Below are 18,913 nucleotides of genomic sequence, written 5' to 3'. Positions count from 1 at the left end.
CTACCAGGACGCTTTCTTGTAGTTCTTGGGTCCGTACGGCTCCTGCGCGTGCGCCGTTTCGTCATCTTCCCGCGACGCGCTTCTGCGCCTCTGCGTTTCCGGCTCTTGGAGTGTCCGCGTGATTTTGAGCGAGTGCTTCTGAGTGGTCTGCTGTAGGGAGCTGGCGAAGTCTGGGGAGTCGTCCTGGGGATCGGGGTGCCTCGGCGGACCCTCGGTGCCCCGCGGAGGTAGGCGATGACAGCTCCCGATGGCGGCTCAGGCTCTGCTCAGGCCTCACTGTGATCTCTGGCATGCTGGACATTCTGCTCTGGGGCTTCCCAGGCTTCTTAGGAGATCACTGAACTTACCTGCCTCCGTGATTTAATTCTGACCCAGGTTTTGCTCCTCTGTAAGTCGCTCACCTACCCACCGCTGTCAGTCCCTGAAGCAATCTGCTCTTCTCCAAGGCCAAGGACAGAATTCTGTTTTAGTGATTTGAGAATGGCCGGGTATTCGTCTCTCTCCGCACTATACGCTCTACTCCTTTTGTGCCCATCGTGTCACGTTATGCTTAAGAGAGCCCGCTGAAGTGACATTATTTCCAGGTAGAATTAAACATCTTCCACTTCCATGTTCTTAGTACTCTAATTACAAAGTTTATTTGATCACACCTTGTGTTGTCGTAATGCAGGTTATTCAGTGAATCCCAGTTTCTTAGGGTCTGACTTGGTCCAGTGATTTTCCTTCCATTTGTTTTCATAGCATCTCGCTGTTTGCATTGTCTTCCCTCGCATTTCCCCGCCAAGGCTGTTCTTCATTTGTGTAACCTATTAAGCCACCGCTACTTCGCACTTCTTTCCTCGAAAACTATTCTTGAAAAATAGACTTAAGAGGTACTCCTCATGTATCAGATCTGTTTTGGTGTCTGTTTTTCTTATTTAGTGAGCTAAGAATGGTTTTTGCAGATAAACATACTGTCTTATGTACAGTGATTTGGCTTGGAATTAAATGAAATAGCCCTGGACCTCAAAGATTTTTATTTTCTTTCAATAACAACAACAAATGTGTTTGTGATTATTGGGGAACCCTCGTGTCAAAACTGAAATTTTTTTTCTTGCTCTGTCATTAACTATAGAATATCTTCTGTTTTGTCCGTTAGTTGGCCAAATCTAAAGTATTTACTATCTGGCTCTTGATGGGAAGTGTTTGGGAACACTTGTTGGAAGGTAGAAAGGGATTTCTGAGGAATTTCCTGTGATGACCTTAAGTAGGAAATACATAGAGAAAGAGCATTCCAGATATTTTGAAGCAAAAATGAGTGTGACGTGTTCAGTGAACTGTAAAACAAGCAGTTGGTAATAGCAAGAGGTGAAGCTTAAAGGGCGAGAGCAAAAGGAACCTTATATGCTTTGGTAGTGTTGGGTTTTGAGCAACACTGGTAACTATTTGGAAGATGGATGAGGGAGTCTAGGAGACTTTCAAACGGTATAGCTTTTATTTCGGTAGTCAAAAAAAGACACACAAGTGCAATTGAACTAGGGTTAAGTGGACTTAAAGTTTAGAAATATTTGAGAGATTAAGGGATGGGGAGATGTCTTAGTGGATAAGGGGGGAGGGGTAAAAATCCCCAGCACCCAGGTAAAAAGGAGAGCTTGGGCAAGTGTGCCTATAATCCAGTGCTAGGAGGCAGAGACTGGAGGAGCCCCCAGGGTTGCTAGTCAGCCCGACTAGCTAAGCAGTATTGTCAGTTGGTGAGTTTCTGAGAGACTTTATCCTGTCTCAGAAAATGAGATGCAGCACCATAGAGAAAGACTCTCTGGCTTCTACATTCAAACACACACTTGCACACAAAGGAATATTTGAGAGATGAAATCTTGATACTTTTTTGAGCCTTAGGGATGAGGAGGAAAGCTGAGTAGATTCCTAGTAGACACAATCACTTTGAGCATTTGAAGGTGTAGATTATATCTGTATAATCTGTATATTGCCTTTGTATTTCCACCAGTGCTTTGAATACTGTCTTGTACATTGTAGGTGGAAGTGAATAGCAAGGCTTCCCCCCTGAAGTCTGCTTTGTTTCATCAAAATAGCAATCAGAGTAAGTCATTCTGGTTGCCTTGGTGCTGCTGATGTTGTCTTTGCAGACTTCAGAACAGATGGAGAGTCTCATCCTTGGAATTGTCCATCTGATAGTCTTGACTCTCCTCAGTTGAATGCTTCCCATGTTAAGAACTTAGATTCTTCCTTTTACCTCATTCTGTCACTTTTGAGTTTCCTCTATTTCGGTTTTCTTTCCTACAGTTTGAACCTTTCAAATCTTTGAGTGTCTTGAGTGTCTAATTTCATGTCTTGTGCCAGCACATTCTCTAATTTCATCTTAAGCTTCTAGACCAAAACATTAATCTTTTTGCCATCTTTTATTTTTTAGGAAGTCAAGTCTGTAGAGATAATGTTGTATTTCTAGTTCTGTATTACTTCCTCTGACAAGAAAGTGAATGTTCTAGGCCTGCATGCTTTTCCAGTTCACTTACTGGAAGGTCGAGTCATGTTTATTCTCAAGCATTACAGTCTGGTCTGGGAGGTTTAAGGATATACACATACAGCCTATATGTATAGATGGTGCAATATGGACCCCAGATCTCTGTGCTTCAAGTGTCTTCCATGGTTTCAGGGAAATGGTTTATTGGTCATTAATCTATAAAGTTCCACACAGCCTTGGGAAAGGAAGTGGAACAAAAATCCTCCTTGCATAGGAGAGTTTGTAAACAGTATGTGCTTTAAGATTTGTTCTGTGTTTCAGACCCAGAGCAGAATCACTGCTATTCTTTAGCTCCAGACTACTGACTCCCGTCCAAAAGTGCACTTGCATGAAACCATGGCTGGTTATAAACCTGTAGTGATTCAGACATATCCTGTACTTGGTGAGAAAATCACCCAAGACACTCTGTACTGGAACAACTATAAGGTAAAGTTTGAGAGGAAATGAGGGAGGGGGTTTGGACCATTCTTATCCATTTATGTCAGTGTCTCCAGCTCGTGCTGGCAGAACTGTTAACTGAAACGAATAGTTTGGTGGGTAATTTGTTATCTACTTTTTCTTAGAGTTTCACGTCAAAGTCCGTACCACTTAATTATTTTGACCACGCAGATGCTTAACACAGAACATGTGTGTAAATGGCAAATAAAACTGTAAAACTCAAATCTGAAGTGCAAGGGACTTTCTTGCCTTTCTTACTCTGAACTTAGCAGCTCTGTGCCTGCTAACAATGCTTACAATGACTAAATTGGGATTAGAAAGTTTGTGGAAAATGATATTTAATCAGACAATAAAAATATAAGAAGAGACTGAGTTTACTTACCAATTAAAACAGACGCAGCTCAGTTGGTAGAGTGCATGAGGCGTGGAGTTCAGTTTCTGGCCCTGCACAAACCTGTCTGGTGGTGTGTGCCTGTAACACCCCACACTTGGGAGGTAGAGGCAGGGTGTTCAGGGTTCAGGGTCATCCTTGGTTACTCGGGAGTTTGAGTTTAGGGTACTTTCAACCACGTCAAATTAAGATACTTGATGCTCTGCAGAGGACCTGGGTTCAGTTTGCCGCACCCACATTGGGCAGTTTCCAGTTGCCTTTTACTTCAGTTCCACAGGATGCGGTATCTTTTTGGCCTTAGCAGGCAGCTCACACCTGTGCATGTTTAGACAAACGTGTAGCATAAAACAAAAAACGGGTTTAGATGCTGTATTTTCTCTTACAGTGGCATAAATGAGAGAAATTGAGGGAGGGAAATGACAGTAGCTGTCAACGGTTTTTTAAAGCATGTTGCTTTTGGCTTTGTACTCACAGCTTGAAACAAAACATACTTTCAGGGATTTGCTAAGACATACAAGTGTTTATTGAAGTATTCAATGTAATATTGGAATTCTTAAAAAAAAATATGTCCATTAGGTGTGAATTGGCTCAATTAAGTTAAAATGTATCTTTATAAAAATGGATGGTAAATCTATTGCTTATATGCAGCGATAAAGTGGGTTGGTTGCTGTAAACATGGTGTAGACTTGGTTACATGGTCTGACCATCTCTTACTAACAGAGTCATATCTGCATGATGCTGGTGTAGGCTCAGCTTGCTCTTGTTGGGATTCAGAGTAAAGTCAGCCGCTGAAGCGTCATCGGCTTTCCAGCTGCTGACTCCCTGGATTCACAGGGGTCGTCTAGGGAGTGAGCGTGCTTTCCTCTTTTCTTCCCTTCACATTTCTGTGTAATTACAACCTACGAACCATTCCCAAGGACTAAAGGAACTGCTCTGTAGGAAATGGCATAATACTTAAGTACAACTTGCCCTTTAACTCTGTCAATACTCTCTTGTTTTTCATGAAGACCCCTGTTCAGATTAAGGAATTTGGTGCAGTGTCCAAAGTAGACTTTTCTCCTCAGCCTCCATATAACTATGCCGTCACAGCTTCTTCAAGGGTAAGTACAGAGGTTAACATCTTTGGTCTTGTTACAAGATTTTTTGCTGAGCCATCTTGTGAGCTACTGGTTTTTGTCTTACAGATCCACATTTATGGCCGGTACTCTCAAGAGCCTGTAAAAACCTTTTCCCGCTTTAAGGACACAGCATACTGTGCTACTTTTCGCCAGGATGGTCAGTTGCTTGTCGCTGGCAGTGAAGATGGCGTGGTTCAACTTTTTGATATTAGTGGGAGGGCTCCCCTCAGGCAATTTGAAGGCCACACAAAGTAAGCACCAGTGTGATTGTTTTTGTTGTCATCTGTTGTTTTTCTGCTGCGAGCCCTGTCTGCATGCTTTTTATAAACACACATTAGTTGTGTGAAGATTCTGTCTGTATGTTCTTTAATTGTTTTGTTGTTCTCAAAGAACTTGACCCGAGTTCTGCCATCCAGTTCCCAGTGCCTGTGCCGTCTCTAAAATCGTGTGTTTTGATTTGTGGTCTTTTCCCCCGGATGAATTCAGCTAACTTTAGTTTCAGGGCTACTAAAGTCATTGCTGAGACTGCTACTGATTTGAAGTATTGAAGTGGTTTGTTTTATTTATTTTGTTTTATACTTTTATTGCAAAGTGTCAGCATGTTTGTACCCATCATTGAAACCCTCAGAACAGAAACTCTCTTAATGAGGTTCCACTCTATGGCAAGTCTTTCGAAAGAGCTCTTTGTTTATGTTTTGTAAAAAGTACCTTTGCAGAGCTGGAGAGATGGCTCAGTGATTACGTGCAAAAGGTGCAGTTCCCAGCACTCACAGGATGTTCACAGCCATCTGTAAGCCCAGGAGTGAGGGCACCAGGCATGCACGTGTACCCAGACACACATGCACATCAAACACCATACCCATAAAATAAGTGAATAAAAACTGGAAAATTACCTTTGTTATAGCACTCAAAACTTAATTTCATCAATTACTGGCATTCTAGAAAATATAATGTAAGGCTGTTACTTAATATTCTTGCTAACCTAATAGTAACATAGTATTACATTTCAGAGTTTGCCTTAAGGACAGACGTCTATTTTAAAGATTTTTTCCATTTCTCTTACTTTCTCTTGCATAGACACTTTCTGTTTTCTGAAGTTGAATATTTATTTACTTCTCATATGTGTGTATTTGGGTGTGTACATGCTGTGGCATGCATGTGGAGATGAGAGGACCACATTCTGGAGTTGGTTCTTTCCTTTCACTACTGAGGTCCCAGAGATGAAACTCACTTTACCCAGTGAGTCATCTCGCTGGCCCGAACCTCAGAGATCTTTTCTTTTTTTTTTTTTTTTTTTTTTTTTTTTAAAGATTTATTCATTTATTTATATAAGTACACTGTAGCTGTCTTCAGACACACCAGAAGAGGGCATCGGATCTCTTTACAGATGGTTGTGAGCCACCATGTGGTTGCTGGGAATTGAACTCATGACCTCTGGAAGAGCAGTTGGGTGCTCTTAACAGCTGAGCCATCTCTCCAGCCCTCAGAGATCTTTTCAAACCATCTGCGAAGGAACATTTTTCGTTAGAAGATGTCAACAGTAGTTTGCCCCTTGGTTTGTAATCTGTCGACTTTTGCTCTTTCAGAGCGGTTCATACAGTAGATTTTACAGCTGACAAATATCACGTGGTCTCTGGAGCTGATGACTATACTGTTAAATTATGGGATATTCCAAACTCCAAAGAAATTCTGACATTCAAAGAACATTCTGACTATGTGAGGTGTGGCTGTGCTAGCAAACTGAACCCAGACCTTTTTGTAACAGGTTGGTGATCTGTTTCTCCTTCACTGCTCTAGCTTCTCTTGGGGCGGAGGGGTTTAAATGGGTGTGCATTAGCCTTGTGTATATAGGAACCAGCTCTAGCCTAGAACGTATGCATTCTTAGCCTCATAAATAATACAACAATAAGGTTTTGAATAAGTCTGCTATTTTTTATTTTCTTTTCCTTCTCTTGATAGTGGGTTGTGTGGGAATAGCTTCAGGGTGTCTTTAAAGCATCGTAGATGTCATGTTGCAGTGGGCTCATGGTACCCTGCTTATCAGAGGCAGCTGTAGCAGCCACAGCACTGAGCTGTGTGGTAGGCACAGCTCAGTCTGTGTCAGTGCCTGTCAAGATTCTCAGGCGGTGCCATGGTGACAGGAGCCTGAAGGTCAGAGGTATTCTAAGTAGTATTATACAGTGCTGCAGAAACAGTCGTAGCAGAAAGCTTGGAAGTACTAAGTTGTGTCATGTGTGTGTTTTCAAAAAATCTCATGGAATGTGTTTCTCCTTTTAGTCTTAATGTGTGGATAGACAAACTTTTTATTGTTTTAAAGAATAAAATTTACATAATACAAACATTGGCATTTCAGGATCATATGATCATACCGTGAAGATGTTTGATGCCCGGACAAATAAAAATGTTCTCTGTGTGGAGCATGGGCAGCCTGTGGAGAGTGTCCTCCTTTTCCCCTCTGGAGGGCTTCTGGTGTCTGCAGGTATTGCTTTTCAAAATAGCTTTCACCACTATTGTTGGTTTCAAATAGTTTAGATTTTCTTTATCAGTTGCCATTTGTAAATTATTGGTGTTCAACTGAGTTACATACATAAGGCCACTTCGTTGGTAGGTGGGTTGAGCCAGTAGTTGTCACTTACTGTATGTGGCTCACATCGACACTATGCTATTGTTCACATGTCATCTCAATGCTCTAGACAGTCCTCCCAGTGGTTAGCATTCTGTTTTACACTTAGTGTATAAATGTCCAAGGCAACACTGAGTGGCAGGCCTGAAGGCCTGGAATGTGAGAACTTGACAGATTAGATATGTGTGCCATCTGGCCCCAGAAGTCCACTTCTGTTTCTGTAGCTTTGGTAGCCTTCCCCCAGTGGGCTCCCCCATGCTGGTCTCCTTTCCTGTGTCTCTTGACAAGTTCCTGTCCAGTAAGCAGCACATTGCTGGAGAACATGTGATGTAGAATTAACCAGGCCTTAGGACACGTCCATCAAGCTGCAGTCAGGATGGCTTGGCTGTGTTTACCAACATGAACCTTATAGTTTTGATTTTTCATTTGTCACTAACCAAAACTGTTGGATGTGTTCACCTGGCACTATATAGCTTTACATTTCTCCTTTTTAAAAAGAAATCTTTTGGGGTTGGGGATTTAGCTCAGTGGTAGAGCGCTTGCCTAGCAAGTGCAAGCCCTGGGTTTGGTCCCTAGCTCCGAAAAAAAAAAGAAAAGAAATCTTTTATACATTTTCTGGTATCTGTTTATCTTTAAAAAAATTATGTCATTGTCAGACATAACTCTTTTTCTTGTTGTGGAAAAGAAGTGGAAATGAAAGTCGAATGGGGAAGACTGAGGTCTGTATGCTGCTCTCCTCTGTCACCAGCTATTTATGTGACCTTGGGCAGCCCCTTAACACCTGTGACTGAGGAGGAGGAATTGTATTAGACCAGCAGCTGCAAATTGATCCTTCTCATAAGCGCCACATTCGAACAGGATGGTGGACATTGTGAGCTGGGTATCAGCCCACAGGGCCTCAGACTTGGCAGATGCAAGCCCCTTCTCCCCATGCATGCCTTTTCTGTCTTTCCTATTCTGCATCCACTTGGTGTTTTCTTGAAAATGTGTACAATGTATTATAGGCGGTCTGCCTGCTTGTGTGTCTGTGTGCCGCATCATTCAGTGCCCTCGTAGGTCAGAAGAGGGTGTCAGACTCCCTGGAACTGGATTGTGGGTGGCTGTGAGTTACCATACAAATGCTGGGAACAAAACCCAGGTCCTGTGCAAGATCAGCCAGTGCTCTTAACTGCTGAGCCATCTCTCCAGCTCCTAAGAATGTGTTCTTTGAATCATAGGACTAAATTACCTAGTAAGGATCTTTCTGATTCTAAGAGTAAAATTACTGGGAAGTCTTCCCTTTCTGGAGGTTCATAATGTGTTTAGGAACATGATTTCCACAGCTGTATAGTGTTCCTTAAGTTTGTTTTTGTTAATCTTTTTTCTTTTTTTTTTTTTTAATGTGTACATGGGTGGAGTTCAAAGGGTAACTTTCAGGAGTCAGTTGTCTCCTACCATGTGGATCTCAGGGATCAAACTCAGGTCCGCAGGCTTGGTGGGAAACGCCTTTACCTGTAAGATGGTTTTCCTGCAGGCTCAGCAAACTTGTTATACTCGTCCTTAAAAACATATTTTCAGTTTCCCATTTGTTTTGCCGTGCTTAACAGCACTGGTAGCATTTCTGTGACTTGGGGCTCCTAAGCCCCCGCAGACAGTGCTGGCTGCTTGGTGCCCACCCCAGGGAGCCCCAGAGAGAAGTGCTTCCTCGAGCCTCATCGTTCTGAGCAGCAGATAGGCAAAATAGCAACCTACAGGCTCTTTCTCTCCACAGGAGGCCGCTACGTTAAAGTCTGGGACATGTTAAAAGGCGGGCAGCTGCTTGTTTCTTTGAAAAATCATCACAAGACGGTGACGTGTTTATGTCTGAGCAGCTCTGGACAGAGGTTACTTTCCGGCTCACTGGACAGGTAGCATGTTAGACCTTGTATCAAAAACAAAAACTAGACATAGTACCAGCTCATTTGAATATTTCCTGCATTAAGTGTGCAAGTACTGTGAGTTTAAGATTAGAGCACTGAGGCCGTAGCTCAGTGGCCAGAGCGCCCACCTTTGTGTTCAAGGCCCTGAGCACCATTCTCAGCAGGAAATAGCCAAGTTCAGGAGTCTGCTTTTGATGTTCTAGAACTGTGTCGTCGACTCAGCCCATGGCACAGGCTTCATGAGTGATTTTAAATGCTTTAGCAGCCACAGTAAAAGAGAGTAAAAACCCAAAAATTGCTTTCAGTAATGTATTTCATGTTCTCCATTATCTAACATAAGAGTAAAATTGTTATTTTGGATTCAGGATTATTTTGAATAACCGTGGATTGTTATTTCCACATGTAATCCGACTATTTAATAAGATACCAGAAGTGAATACTGTTTCTAAAATGTATGCAGTAATATAATATTTTATAAAGGTTTCTATAGTTTTATGTACCCCGTTTTCTTTAGCTCAGTAGCTACATGTAGCTAGTATCTACAGGGTTGGCTGTAGGACTTACTTCGTTAGTGGTAAATCGTCTCCAAGCTGCCATTTTTTCCCTGCCTTTAAGAAAAGACTTGCAGTTCTATTCCGTGCAGAGCATGGAGGCCAGGGGTGCTGCCTTTGTACCCAAGTGGGGGCTGTGCTGGGGACCCTGCTCTGGGCTCACTGTGTCTGCTCCCTGAGCCTCTGTCTGATCTTCAGAGGACAACGGGGTCACTGTTGTTTAGGTTTATAAATGTGTAGTCAGTCTTAGTGCTCAAAACCAGTTTTCAGGGAACTTGGTAATGAAGTACTTTGTAATTAATATTATGTCAGTGTTTTTAATCTACATTGTAAAATATAATATTCACATAGTTTGCTAACATCAGCGACTCTGTATTTTATGTGCATTTCTGAGGTGACTTCCAGGCTTTCTTTCTCATAGGAAAGTCAAAATCTACAGCACCACTTCCTACAAAGTCGTCCACAGCTTTGACTATGCAGCCTCAATCTTGAGTCTGGCGCTTTCTGTAAGTGATTTTCAAGTTGTTACAAGCCTTGCCTATGCAGTGAGAGTAAAACGGACTCTTAGGGTCTTACCTCTGGATTTAAGGAAAGCAGTTAGCTTGTTTGCCTCAAGACAGATGCTGGGGCATGCTATTTCTTGGTAACTGAGATGGTCGTCCAGCTTGGAAGCACCTTGGCTGGGCTAGGAAGCTGTAGTCCTTCTTCAACAAATGCAGGGCACTGTAGCACCTGAGAGGCAGGGTGGCTTCAGGGAGAGCTGCAGAACAAGCACTGTGCTTCCTGGAGTCTTCACTGTTGGGCTTCACCAGGAGGCACATTTGGGTACCAGGATATTTGAATATGTTATAAGGAAGTCTCAACCCAGAGAGGAAAAGTAAAGAGAAGACGTTATGGGAGCCAGCTTACGAAAGTGCCATCGTAGGGTCCTTTTTGTATTCAGAGAAAATAGAAAATTCCTTCGAACCTTGTCAAGATGCCATTAGCATTTTCTTAGCATGTGCAGCCATCATCACGGTTCTCATCACACACTGCGCTGGCTTTGCTGTGAGGATGAGAAGGTCTCTCCGTAAAGTGGTGCCCTGGAAGAAAGAGTAGTTTTGCTCTAACAGTTTGGATAGCTCATTGTTAGGAGTGCGTTCGCACTGAGTGGAACTGTGGGTATAGGCACACAGCAGGCCGGATGTAGATACTGATGGAGTTGAAGGTAATATAAGATGTTGGTTAAAGTAGATTGATTTTTTCTGATCACCATCAGCATCAAGATGAGACGGTTGTTGTAGGAATGACCAATGGAATACTGAGCGTTAAACACCGGAAGTCTGAAGCAAAGAAGGAGTCTCTTCCCAGGAGAAGGAGGCCTGCATATCGAACCTTTATTAAAGGAAAAATTTACACGAAGCAACGGGTGATTATGTGTTTTTTTAAATCATTTTTAAAATGTGACATTTCTTAGAAGGGTCAATTCCACCTGTTCCTGGAATTTACTGTAAAGTCTGATACACCTGATACCTACGTTCACTTTCCTTCTTGCCCCTCAAAGTTGGTTCCAGGTGGCTGGACATTATTGAAGAATAACGGGGAGCAGGGACTTAGTACTTAATACCTTGAATCATGCAATAATAAAGTGCTTTCTCACCTTCAATATTGTACCTCTCACCACTGTGTGCTTTGGTCTTCTGAGTGGCATGAAGCTGTAATGTCTCCCTGGTGTCACGGGAGGCTGAGCCGTAAAGTTTCACTGACCCAGGAGTTCAGTAGGTGTGAAGATGAGATCTTGCTCTCTCCAGCTTGTTTTTACTTCTCTCTATATGCAGTCATACTGCCTGCCTTATTTATCTGTCTGTCCGTCCTACTTTTTCTTTTAGTAATTTTGCCCAGAATAGAGCCCCTCGGATCTATGTAAGCTAAAACTCCTAAGTATAGCCATAGTAACATGGCAGAGCGTATCACTTAGCTTGTGGTGCAGTGTAAGAGTGTCCTGACTTTACGTGTATCACTTTATTATGTAGTGGACACTAACTTTTCTTCCTCTGTAACTCTTGCTTTCCTTCAGGATGACATTGTGGTCACTAGGCCAGCGAAGAAGCACCTAGAGTGGTATGACAGGGATCTGAAAAGTTTTCGGATCTCAAAGGCCCTCGACAGAGTCCTCGAGGTGAGTGAGAAATGGTTGTCACTTAAGTTTTAAATCGTGTTTTCAGCGCACATGAATTCTTCGTTTGTTTTCTGTTGCTGCGCGAAGATCACGACTAGAGCAACTTGGGGACAAAAGGGGTCTCTGCTTACAGCTTAGACAGTTTTCTATGTATTTATTGTTATATATTCTTAGTTATATAATTATATATAATTTATACCTAGTTGTATATATTATACATAAATATATCATACTTATATTGTAAGTATTATACTTTATATATTATAGTTTTTAATCCATCATGAAATTGGAAGTCAGGGCAGGAGCTCAAGGCAGAAAACTGGAAGCAGGAACTGAATGAAGTAGAAAGAAACGAACGCTGTTTACTGGATTCCTACCAATGGCTTGCTCAGCTTGCTTTCGTGTACAACCCAGAGCCACCTGCCAGGGCTGGCACCACCCATGTGGACTGGGTCCCTACATCAAGGAATACCCCATAGACTTGTCCACAGGCCCACAGTAAAATGGGGTAGTTTTCAACTGAAGTTCCCTCTTTGCAAATGAACCCTGCTATGATAAAAAATATCCACAATAGGGGTCTGTTACTGAACTGGGAGCTCACCAGGTAGCTGGATTGGCTGGCTGTGAGCTTGACTTAGGATTGTGAAGAAGAGCTTGACAGTTTACTGCAGAGAGCGGTCTTTTTCTGTCTGTCCTTTCGGATGTACTGACTCTGGACATTTTTCTAGCCTAACTGTGTGATAAAGACCCCTGAGGTTACAGTTTCCATCATAAAGGAACTGAATCGGAGAGGCGTCCTTGCCAACGCTCTTGCAGGTCGGGACGAGAAGGAGATTACCCGGGTCCTTAACTTTTTGATAAGGTATGTTGCCTAGTGAGAGACACTTGTCTTTAGTTTGCTCTTCTGGTGGAACGTGTTTGTTTTAGGGACTTTTTTCCTTTTTTTGAGGCTTACAAGATTGATTAAAAAGAAGTTTTGCTTTGCAGGAATCTGTCTCAGCCAAGATTTGCCCCCGTTTTGATTAACGCTGCTGAAATAATCATTGGTGAGTAGCTGTGAGCCGCAGACATTCACATGCGTGTAAAGGTTGGGAGTCAGAGCTGCAGAGCTCAGGGGTGGAGCATTTGTCCAGCGTGTCTGGGTCCCTGAGTTTGAGCTTCAGTACCTTAAAAAGAGAAGCAGGGGACCTGAAACCCAAAACCTAGAGGTGTAGGTGCAATTCAAATGTTGTAAAAGGATATGGTGGCAGACTTGAATTGACTGGATTAGGACAATTATACTTTAATCAGGAAAGTTTTCCCATGCACATCTCTAGGAGTGGATATGTCTGCTGAGTTTGTATAGAGGCCTTTGCTTGAAGTCTGTGCCTGCTGCCCACAGGATAGAAAGCAGCCTCCAGAAAGACTGAAAGCCCAACTGATGTTTACATAAAGCAAAAAAAAAAAAACAAAAAACCACCAAAAACAAACCCAACCCCACCTGAAAAACCACGCCCCCAGAAAAACTAGGAGGGTAAGGATGGAGGGTGGGCATAGGGTAAGCTAGGAATTTAAATGAGTAAAGGTAAGAAATAGTAAGCAAGGGAAGGGGGTTAGCTCAGTGGTAGAGCGCTTGCCTAGCAAGCTCAAGGCCCTGGGTTTGGTCCTCAGCTCCGGGAAAAAAAAAGTAAGGGAAGCTATCGAGGGAAGAGGAACAAGCCGAGAGAGAGAGAGAGAGAGAGAGAGAGAGAGAGAGAGAGAGAGAGAGAGAGAGAGAGAGGAGAGAGAGTGAGTGTGAGAGAGTGCTTAGGATGAAAGCTGGAAATAGGAGGAACAGAGTATACAGCCAGGGCCACCGTGTCACCCGCTGGCATGGGATGCTGTTGCCCGTGCACTTTTGTATGCAGTGTCTATCCTCAGGCTGCATGGTGAGCCAGAGGACCACCGTGCTGGACAGCACTTTACACGAGAGGTACTCTGCCAGTACCAGTGTGCGTGTGGGAAACACCAAGTGGTTGGATTTCTGTCAAAAGTCTCTGGGGCTCTGAGGTAGGGGGAGGTCAGTCAGGCCAAATGGATGTGTACTGCATCTGCACTGCCGGGGTGTCCCGGTGCTCTGGCCAGGTGGGCCTGCTGCAGCCCCTCACCATCAGATGCCCGTGCACTTGGTCTCTTACTTTCCCACCGGCAGTGCTCAGCTGCACTGAGGTAAAGGGGAGCCCACAGGGCTCCTCTGACCCAGTAGAGTGCAGAGGCCTCTGGGGCTTGGAAGTAAGACACAGGAGCTCCGGCCTCCCTGACTGGAAGAGATCAGTAACACAAGGTGGTTCCTCCCCAGAACAAGCTAAGACATGCAGGGGCCCAGTCTCCACCCTCTGCTTGCTGCTGAATCTCAGCTTTCCTTTTTTTTCCTAGAGTGCCCGGTTATGTAACTGCAGCTCACTGAGGCCATCCTTTTTTTCTCTTCTTTAAAGCCACAAGGAAGGGAATCACCCAGTCTGCTTCTGAGGATGTAGGATAGGGTCCGACATTTCACTTATAAATCTGAAGTTCAGTGTTTGGGTCGCGCTTGGTCCTGCCTGCAGTTTGCTGTCGTTTCCGTGGGGCAAGGAAACGTTCTGTAGACCCGCAGTTCTCTCCGTGAACCTGAAGGTCACCATTGAGCTCAGCTAGTGGTCTTGGGGCTGGGGTGCAGTTGTCTGCCAGGTGCTCAGTGTATTTTTCTTTTATCTTACGGGTGCTGGGACTCAAGTTCAGATGTCACTGCTTGCAGAGCAAGCACTTTACCCACAGTCATCTCCTCAGCCCTCAGTTACCTAATTTTTAGCATGAAAATAAGACTCCCTGCCATTTATTTTGTATAATTATTTCTTTTTTTTTAAATATTTGGAGACATTTGTTCTTTAGTATTTAGAAAGTATACTGTTAGATACATATACATATGATTTCTTATTTATTTTTATAGGATAGTTTAGGTATTTACATTTCAAATGTTTTCCCCTTTCCCAGTTGCCCCCTCTCTCATACCCCCTCCCCCTTGTACTATGAGGATGCCCCCCCTCCTACCCACTCATTCCCACCTCAACACTCTGGCATCCCCTATACTGGGAAAATGAGCCTTCACAGGACCTAGGGCTTCTCCTATTGATGTCAGACAGTGCCATCCTCTGTTACATATTCAACTGGAGTCATGGGTCCCTCCATGTGCACTCATTGGTTATGGTTTAGTCCCTGGCAGCTCTGTGGGTATCTGGTTGGTTGACATTGTTGTTCTTCCTATAGGGTTGCAAGCCCCTTCAGCTCCTTCAATCCTTTCTCTAACTCCTCCATTGGGGTCCCATGCTCAGTCCAATGGTTAGCTGCAAGCATCCTCATCTGTATCAGTAGGGCTCTGGCATAGCCTCTCAGGGGGACATCCATCCTTGGCTCCTGTCATCAAGCACTTCTTGGCATCAGCAATAGTGACTGGGTTTGGTGCTGCATATGGGATGGTTCCCCAGGTGGGGCAGTCTCTGGATTTCCTCCAGTCTCTGCTCCACTCCTTGTCCCTGTATTTCCTCCTGTGAGTATTTTGTCTCCCCTTCTAAGAAGGACTGAAGCATCCACATTTCAAATGCATTTGATCAGGTGTATTGTTATGTTCCCCGTAAGTCACAAATTAATTATTAAAAGTACTGGTATTCAGTGTCTTAATATACTTTCTCTAAATACTGATTTCACTTGCAGAAAATGTTTCTAGTTAATATATTTCCTGTCCCCCTTTAGATATATATTTACCTGTAATTGGCCAGTCATCAGTAGTCGATAAAAAGTTTATAGTACTTCAAGGACTCGTAGAAAAAGAAATCGATTACCAAAGAGAACTCCTAGAAACCTTGGGGATGATGGACATGCTGTTTGCTACCATGACACGGAATGGCAGCGCCCCTGTGTGGGAGCACGTGCCTGCTGAACTCCCAGAGGAGAAGACAGAGTCACCGAGGCAGCCCAGTGACACAGACAAGAACTCCTAACGGGAATTGTGTGACTGAATTACCAGGAAGAGGGCGGCTTCAGTACATTCAAAAGGATGATTGACAGAAGTTTGATGGAAGAGACTGGATTAACTAAAATTGGGGCATAAGTATCTGTTTCAAGATGTGGTTTTCCATGTATTGATTTCTCTTATTTTGTATCGAAGACCTTAGTTGTCTCGGTCACAGTGTCTGTTGACCTTGGATGAATTGATACTGACCTTAATGGAGCCAAAACCTCAGTTGCTGTGGGGCCTTGTGGCCCTCTGGAGAGGTTTCCAAGCGGAGTCCTGCCAAGAGAACAACCTTGGTTTTGTGCTTTCTGCTTTTAGCCTGGGAAATATCAAGAACAGCAATAAGGAAACATCCTTCTCTGTCCTCCCTGCCCCGGGGAGCCTCCCCCTACCCGCTTGCTGGTGTCTTCGAAGTGTTGAGTCAAGTGCTTTCATCAGCTGCTTGTGGGACTGTCTTGTAAGTGTGGCACAACACTGGATATTGCCCCTGGAAGTGTGTTTAGGGTGTGATGAGTCTGTTTTGTCACCCCCAAATTGTGCCCATCACCAGTGTTTTCTTTAGCCTGGCCTATCCAGAGAGAACTGACTGAACCAGTTCCCGCCCCTCAGCCTGCTGCCTCCCTTCCGTCTTCACGGTGCTTCAGCTGTCCTCTCCTCTATTGTGAAGGCCTTTTAGCTTGCACCTGTGTCTTAGAGTGTATCTGTATGTGTAACCCTTTGTAACAATTCTCTTTCTCTGCTTAACACTTCTTCTCTGTTCTTCATTTTGTAGGTCAGATCAAACAGCAGCCAGTTTGTTTTGAAAATTTGTTTTTGAAAGTTCATTGTAAATTATATTTTTTTATAAAGACATTCTGCTCTTCTTGACTTTCTGGGGTGTATCAATTCCTGGTGGACAGTCAGTGGTGTTGACCAGTATCCTGACTGGATAGCCGTCCCTTCCCTGCCTTCCTTCAGTGCCCCACTTAGGTTAATAACGTATCTGGTCATGGCATCTTGAGCTGAAGCAATCCTTAGGGAAAGATTTGTAATAATTTTGCTGCATAATCTCAGTTTTGTAATTTTAGGGTCCCTGTCCCCCCGTTTGTTTTTTAGAATTTCTCTTTATAGGTTTGGCTGTCTTGGAAGTCGCTCTGTGACCAAGTTGGCTTTGAACTCAGAGATCCGTCTGCCTTTACCTCCCAAGCACAGGAATTAAAGGTGTGTGCCACCACCCGACTGAATTTAGGCTTTCTTAAAGCAAAAAGGGGATACATTTAAAATGTTCTGGTGTGGACACACGCTCAACAATAAGGGGTACAATGTCCTTTAGTGGGCTGAAGCGGTTCCGAGATACGGTGGCTTGTGAGGAGCCTGAGTTTGCTTCTTTGAGCAGTTCCAACATTAGTCAAAACGAGAGGCTGTGCTTTTAGTTGAAAAGGCTGATTTACTTAAGTGAATCCTTTTAAATAACTCATCCGGTGTGCGGAGAGTTTGCATGAGCAGTTGTGAGTCTCCTGTGGTCCTGTGCAGCAGTTCTTGGTCCTCATTCTGGCCACAGCTATCCAAGGGTTGAATCGTTCTCTCAGAACATTGAATTTAGTCATTCCATCCCCAAGCTACTGCCCTGGGCGGGCCTGTGAGAGCCCTAACTACTCATTCCCTTTGTCAGACTTGAGAGTGCTATGCTCCTGTAAAATTTATAGCAATTACAAATCCTTATGTAACCCTGGCTGTCCTGGAACTCACTATGTAGACCAGGCTGGCTTCGAACTAACAGAGATCCACCTGCCTCTGAGCCTTCCAGGTGCTGGGAGTTAAAGGTGTGTACCACCACAGCTCAGGGCTTGTTTTTATATTCATTGAAACTTACTTGCTGTGTGAAGTGTTTTAACATAATGACATATTTCACTATGTAACGTTGGCCTTAAGAGTCAAATGCCTAATCAATTTTTAGACCTGTGGTTTTAAGTTGGGAAGTATTTTCTATTTTACTATTGATGCAGAAATAATGAATTGTTGCTGAGAACTTAGTCATTTATGTTTAATTTATTATGTTAATTCAGATTTCAACATATGGAAAGGGTTGCTTGTTTCCAGTCAGATTTCCTACATGTCTGTGCTATTAACTTGCTGAAACAACTGATGTCAAATGGGGCCATTAGAAACTCTGTTGATTGAACGGAAATGAATTCTGTTAAATGCTAATTAAAGTCTCCCTTGAACATGATTATTAAAATGAAGTAGTTTCTCAGTGGGATACTTCCAAGGTAAATTTTTTTTTTAAAGTTTGAATATATCTTTAACAAATGACCATGAATAGTTTTTACCTTTGAGCAAAGCACCTCTGAGAAGCAGAAAAATATTTGCTGGCAGGTGGTGTCAAATGAATATCTGTTCCTATGGCCACAGTCGTCTGGGCCAGGGGTGGTCTACCTGACTCAGGCTATGTGTAGAAATCTGAATCTACAGTGAAACTCCTCATCGAGGACAGCAACTCTGGGTCTTAACCCCTCTAGCAAACCTCTGTCTCCAAATACATTTACGTTACAGTTCATAACATTAGCAAAATTGCAGTTATAAAGCAGCGATAAGAATAATTTTATGGTCGGGTCACCACGACATGAGCTGTGTTAATGGATAGAGCATTGGAAAGGGTGAGAACCTCTGCTCTAGGGAGACTGGGATGCAAGGTTGGGGTTTTCAGCAGAGAAAGCTGCTGGTTTCCAGAATGCATCTTGGTATACAGAAAAAAATAAAGCCAGTGATGGTCACGCCTCACCAAATGGAAAATGGTCTTAGATCCTACTGATTCTGTACACCATCTTGTCTGTACTCCTCATTCATTTTACACACACACACATGTATGCACATGTATATGTATGCATATATACACATATAAAGCCTATTATCTATATCCATCTATCCATCCATCTATCTATCCATCCATCCATCTATCTATCTATCTATCTATCTATCTATCTATCTATCTATCTATCTATCTATCTATCTATCTATCTATCTTAGGTGGATGTGAATGGATTTTAAAACCAAATGACCGAAGACTTCCTGATCTTGAGACATGCAAATTCAGAGGTTATAGAAACAAAATGGCCAACGGTCTTTACTCTTCCAGCTAACCTTGTGATTGAGGGAACACTTGAGTAAAGTATAAAGCGGGTCAGACGGTGCTGAATGATGTGGAGGACAGTCACGTGGAGCAGACTGAAATG

The 18,913-nt window shown here is 43.3% G+C and overlaps 1 protein-coding gene across 3 annotated transcripts; it reads left to right on the top strand.

The window, feature by feature from the left end:
• Window positions 1-86: 86 nt before the first annotated feature.
• Window positions 87-17,910, top strand: Utp15 (UTP15, small subunit processome component). Of its 3 annotated transcripts, XM_087621648.1 has the most exons (14): window positions 87-227; window positions 376-584; window positions 2,780-2,944; window positions 4,355-4,447; window positions 4,532-4,716; window positions 6,052-6,230; window positions 6,819-6,944; window positions 8,839-8,974; window positions 9,959-10,043; window positions 10,796-10,945; window positions 11,594-11,695; window positions 12,424-12,557; window positions 12,683-12,741; window positions 15,440-17,910. In XM_087621648.1, exons 3-14 carry the CDS (start codon window positions 2,855-2,857, stop codon window positions 15,685-15,687), a joined length of 1,587 nt encoding a protein of 528 aa, XP_087477774.1. In that variant the 5' UTR covers window positions 87-227; window positions 376-584; window positions 2,780-2,854; the 3' UTR covers window positions 15,688-17,910.
• The last annotated feature ends 1,003 nt before the right edge of the window (window positions 17,911-18,913 follow it).

This window comes from Rattus norvegicus, chromosome 2, assembly GCF_021556685.1.
Source record: "Rattus norvegicus strain SHRSP/BbbUtx chromosome 2, alternate assembly SHRSP_T2T, whole genome shotgun sequence".
Lineage (NCBI taxonomy): Eukaryota > Metazoa > Chordata > Mammalia > Rodentia > Muridae > Rattus > Rattus norvegicus.
This window is presented reverse-complemented; position numbering and strand designations above follow the sequence as displayed.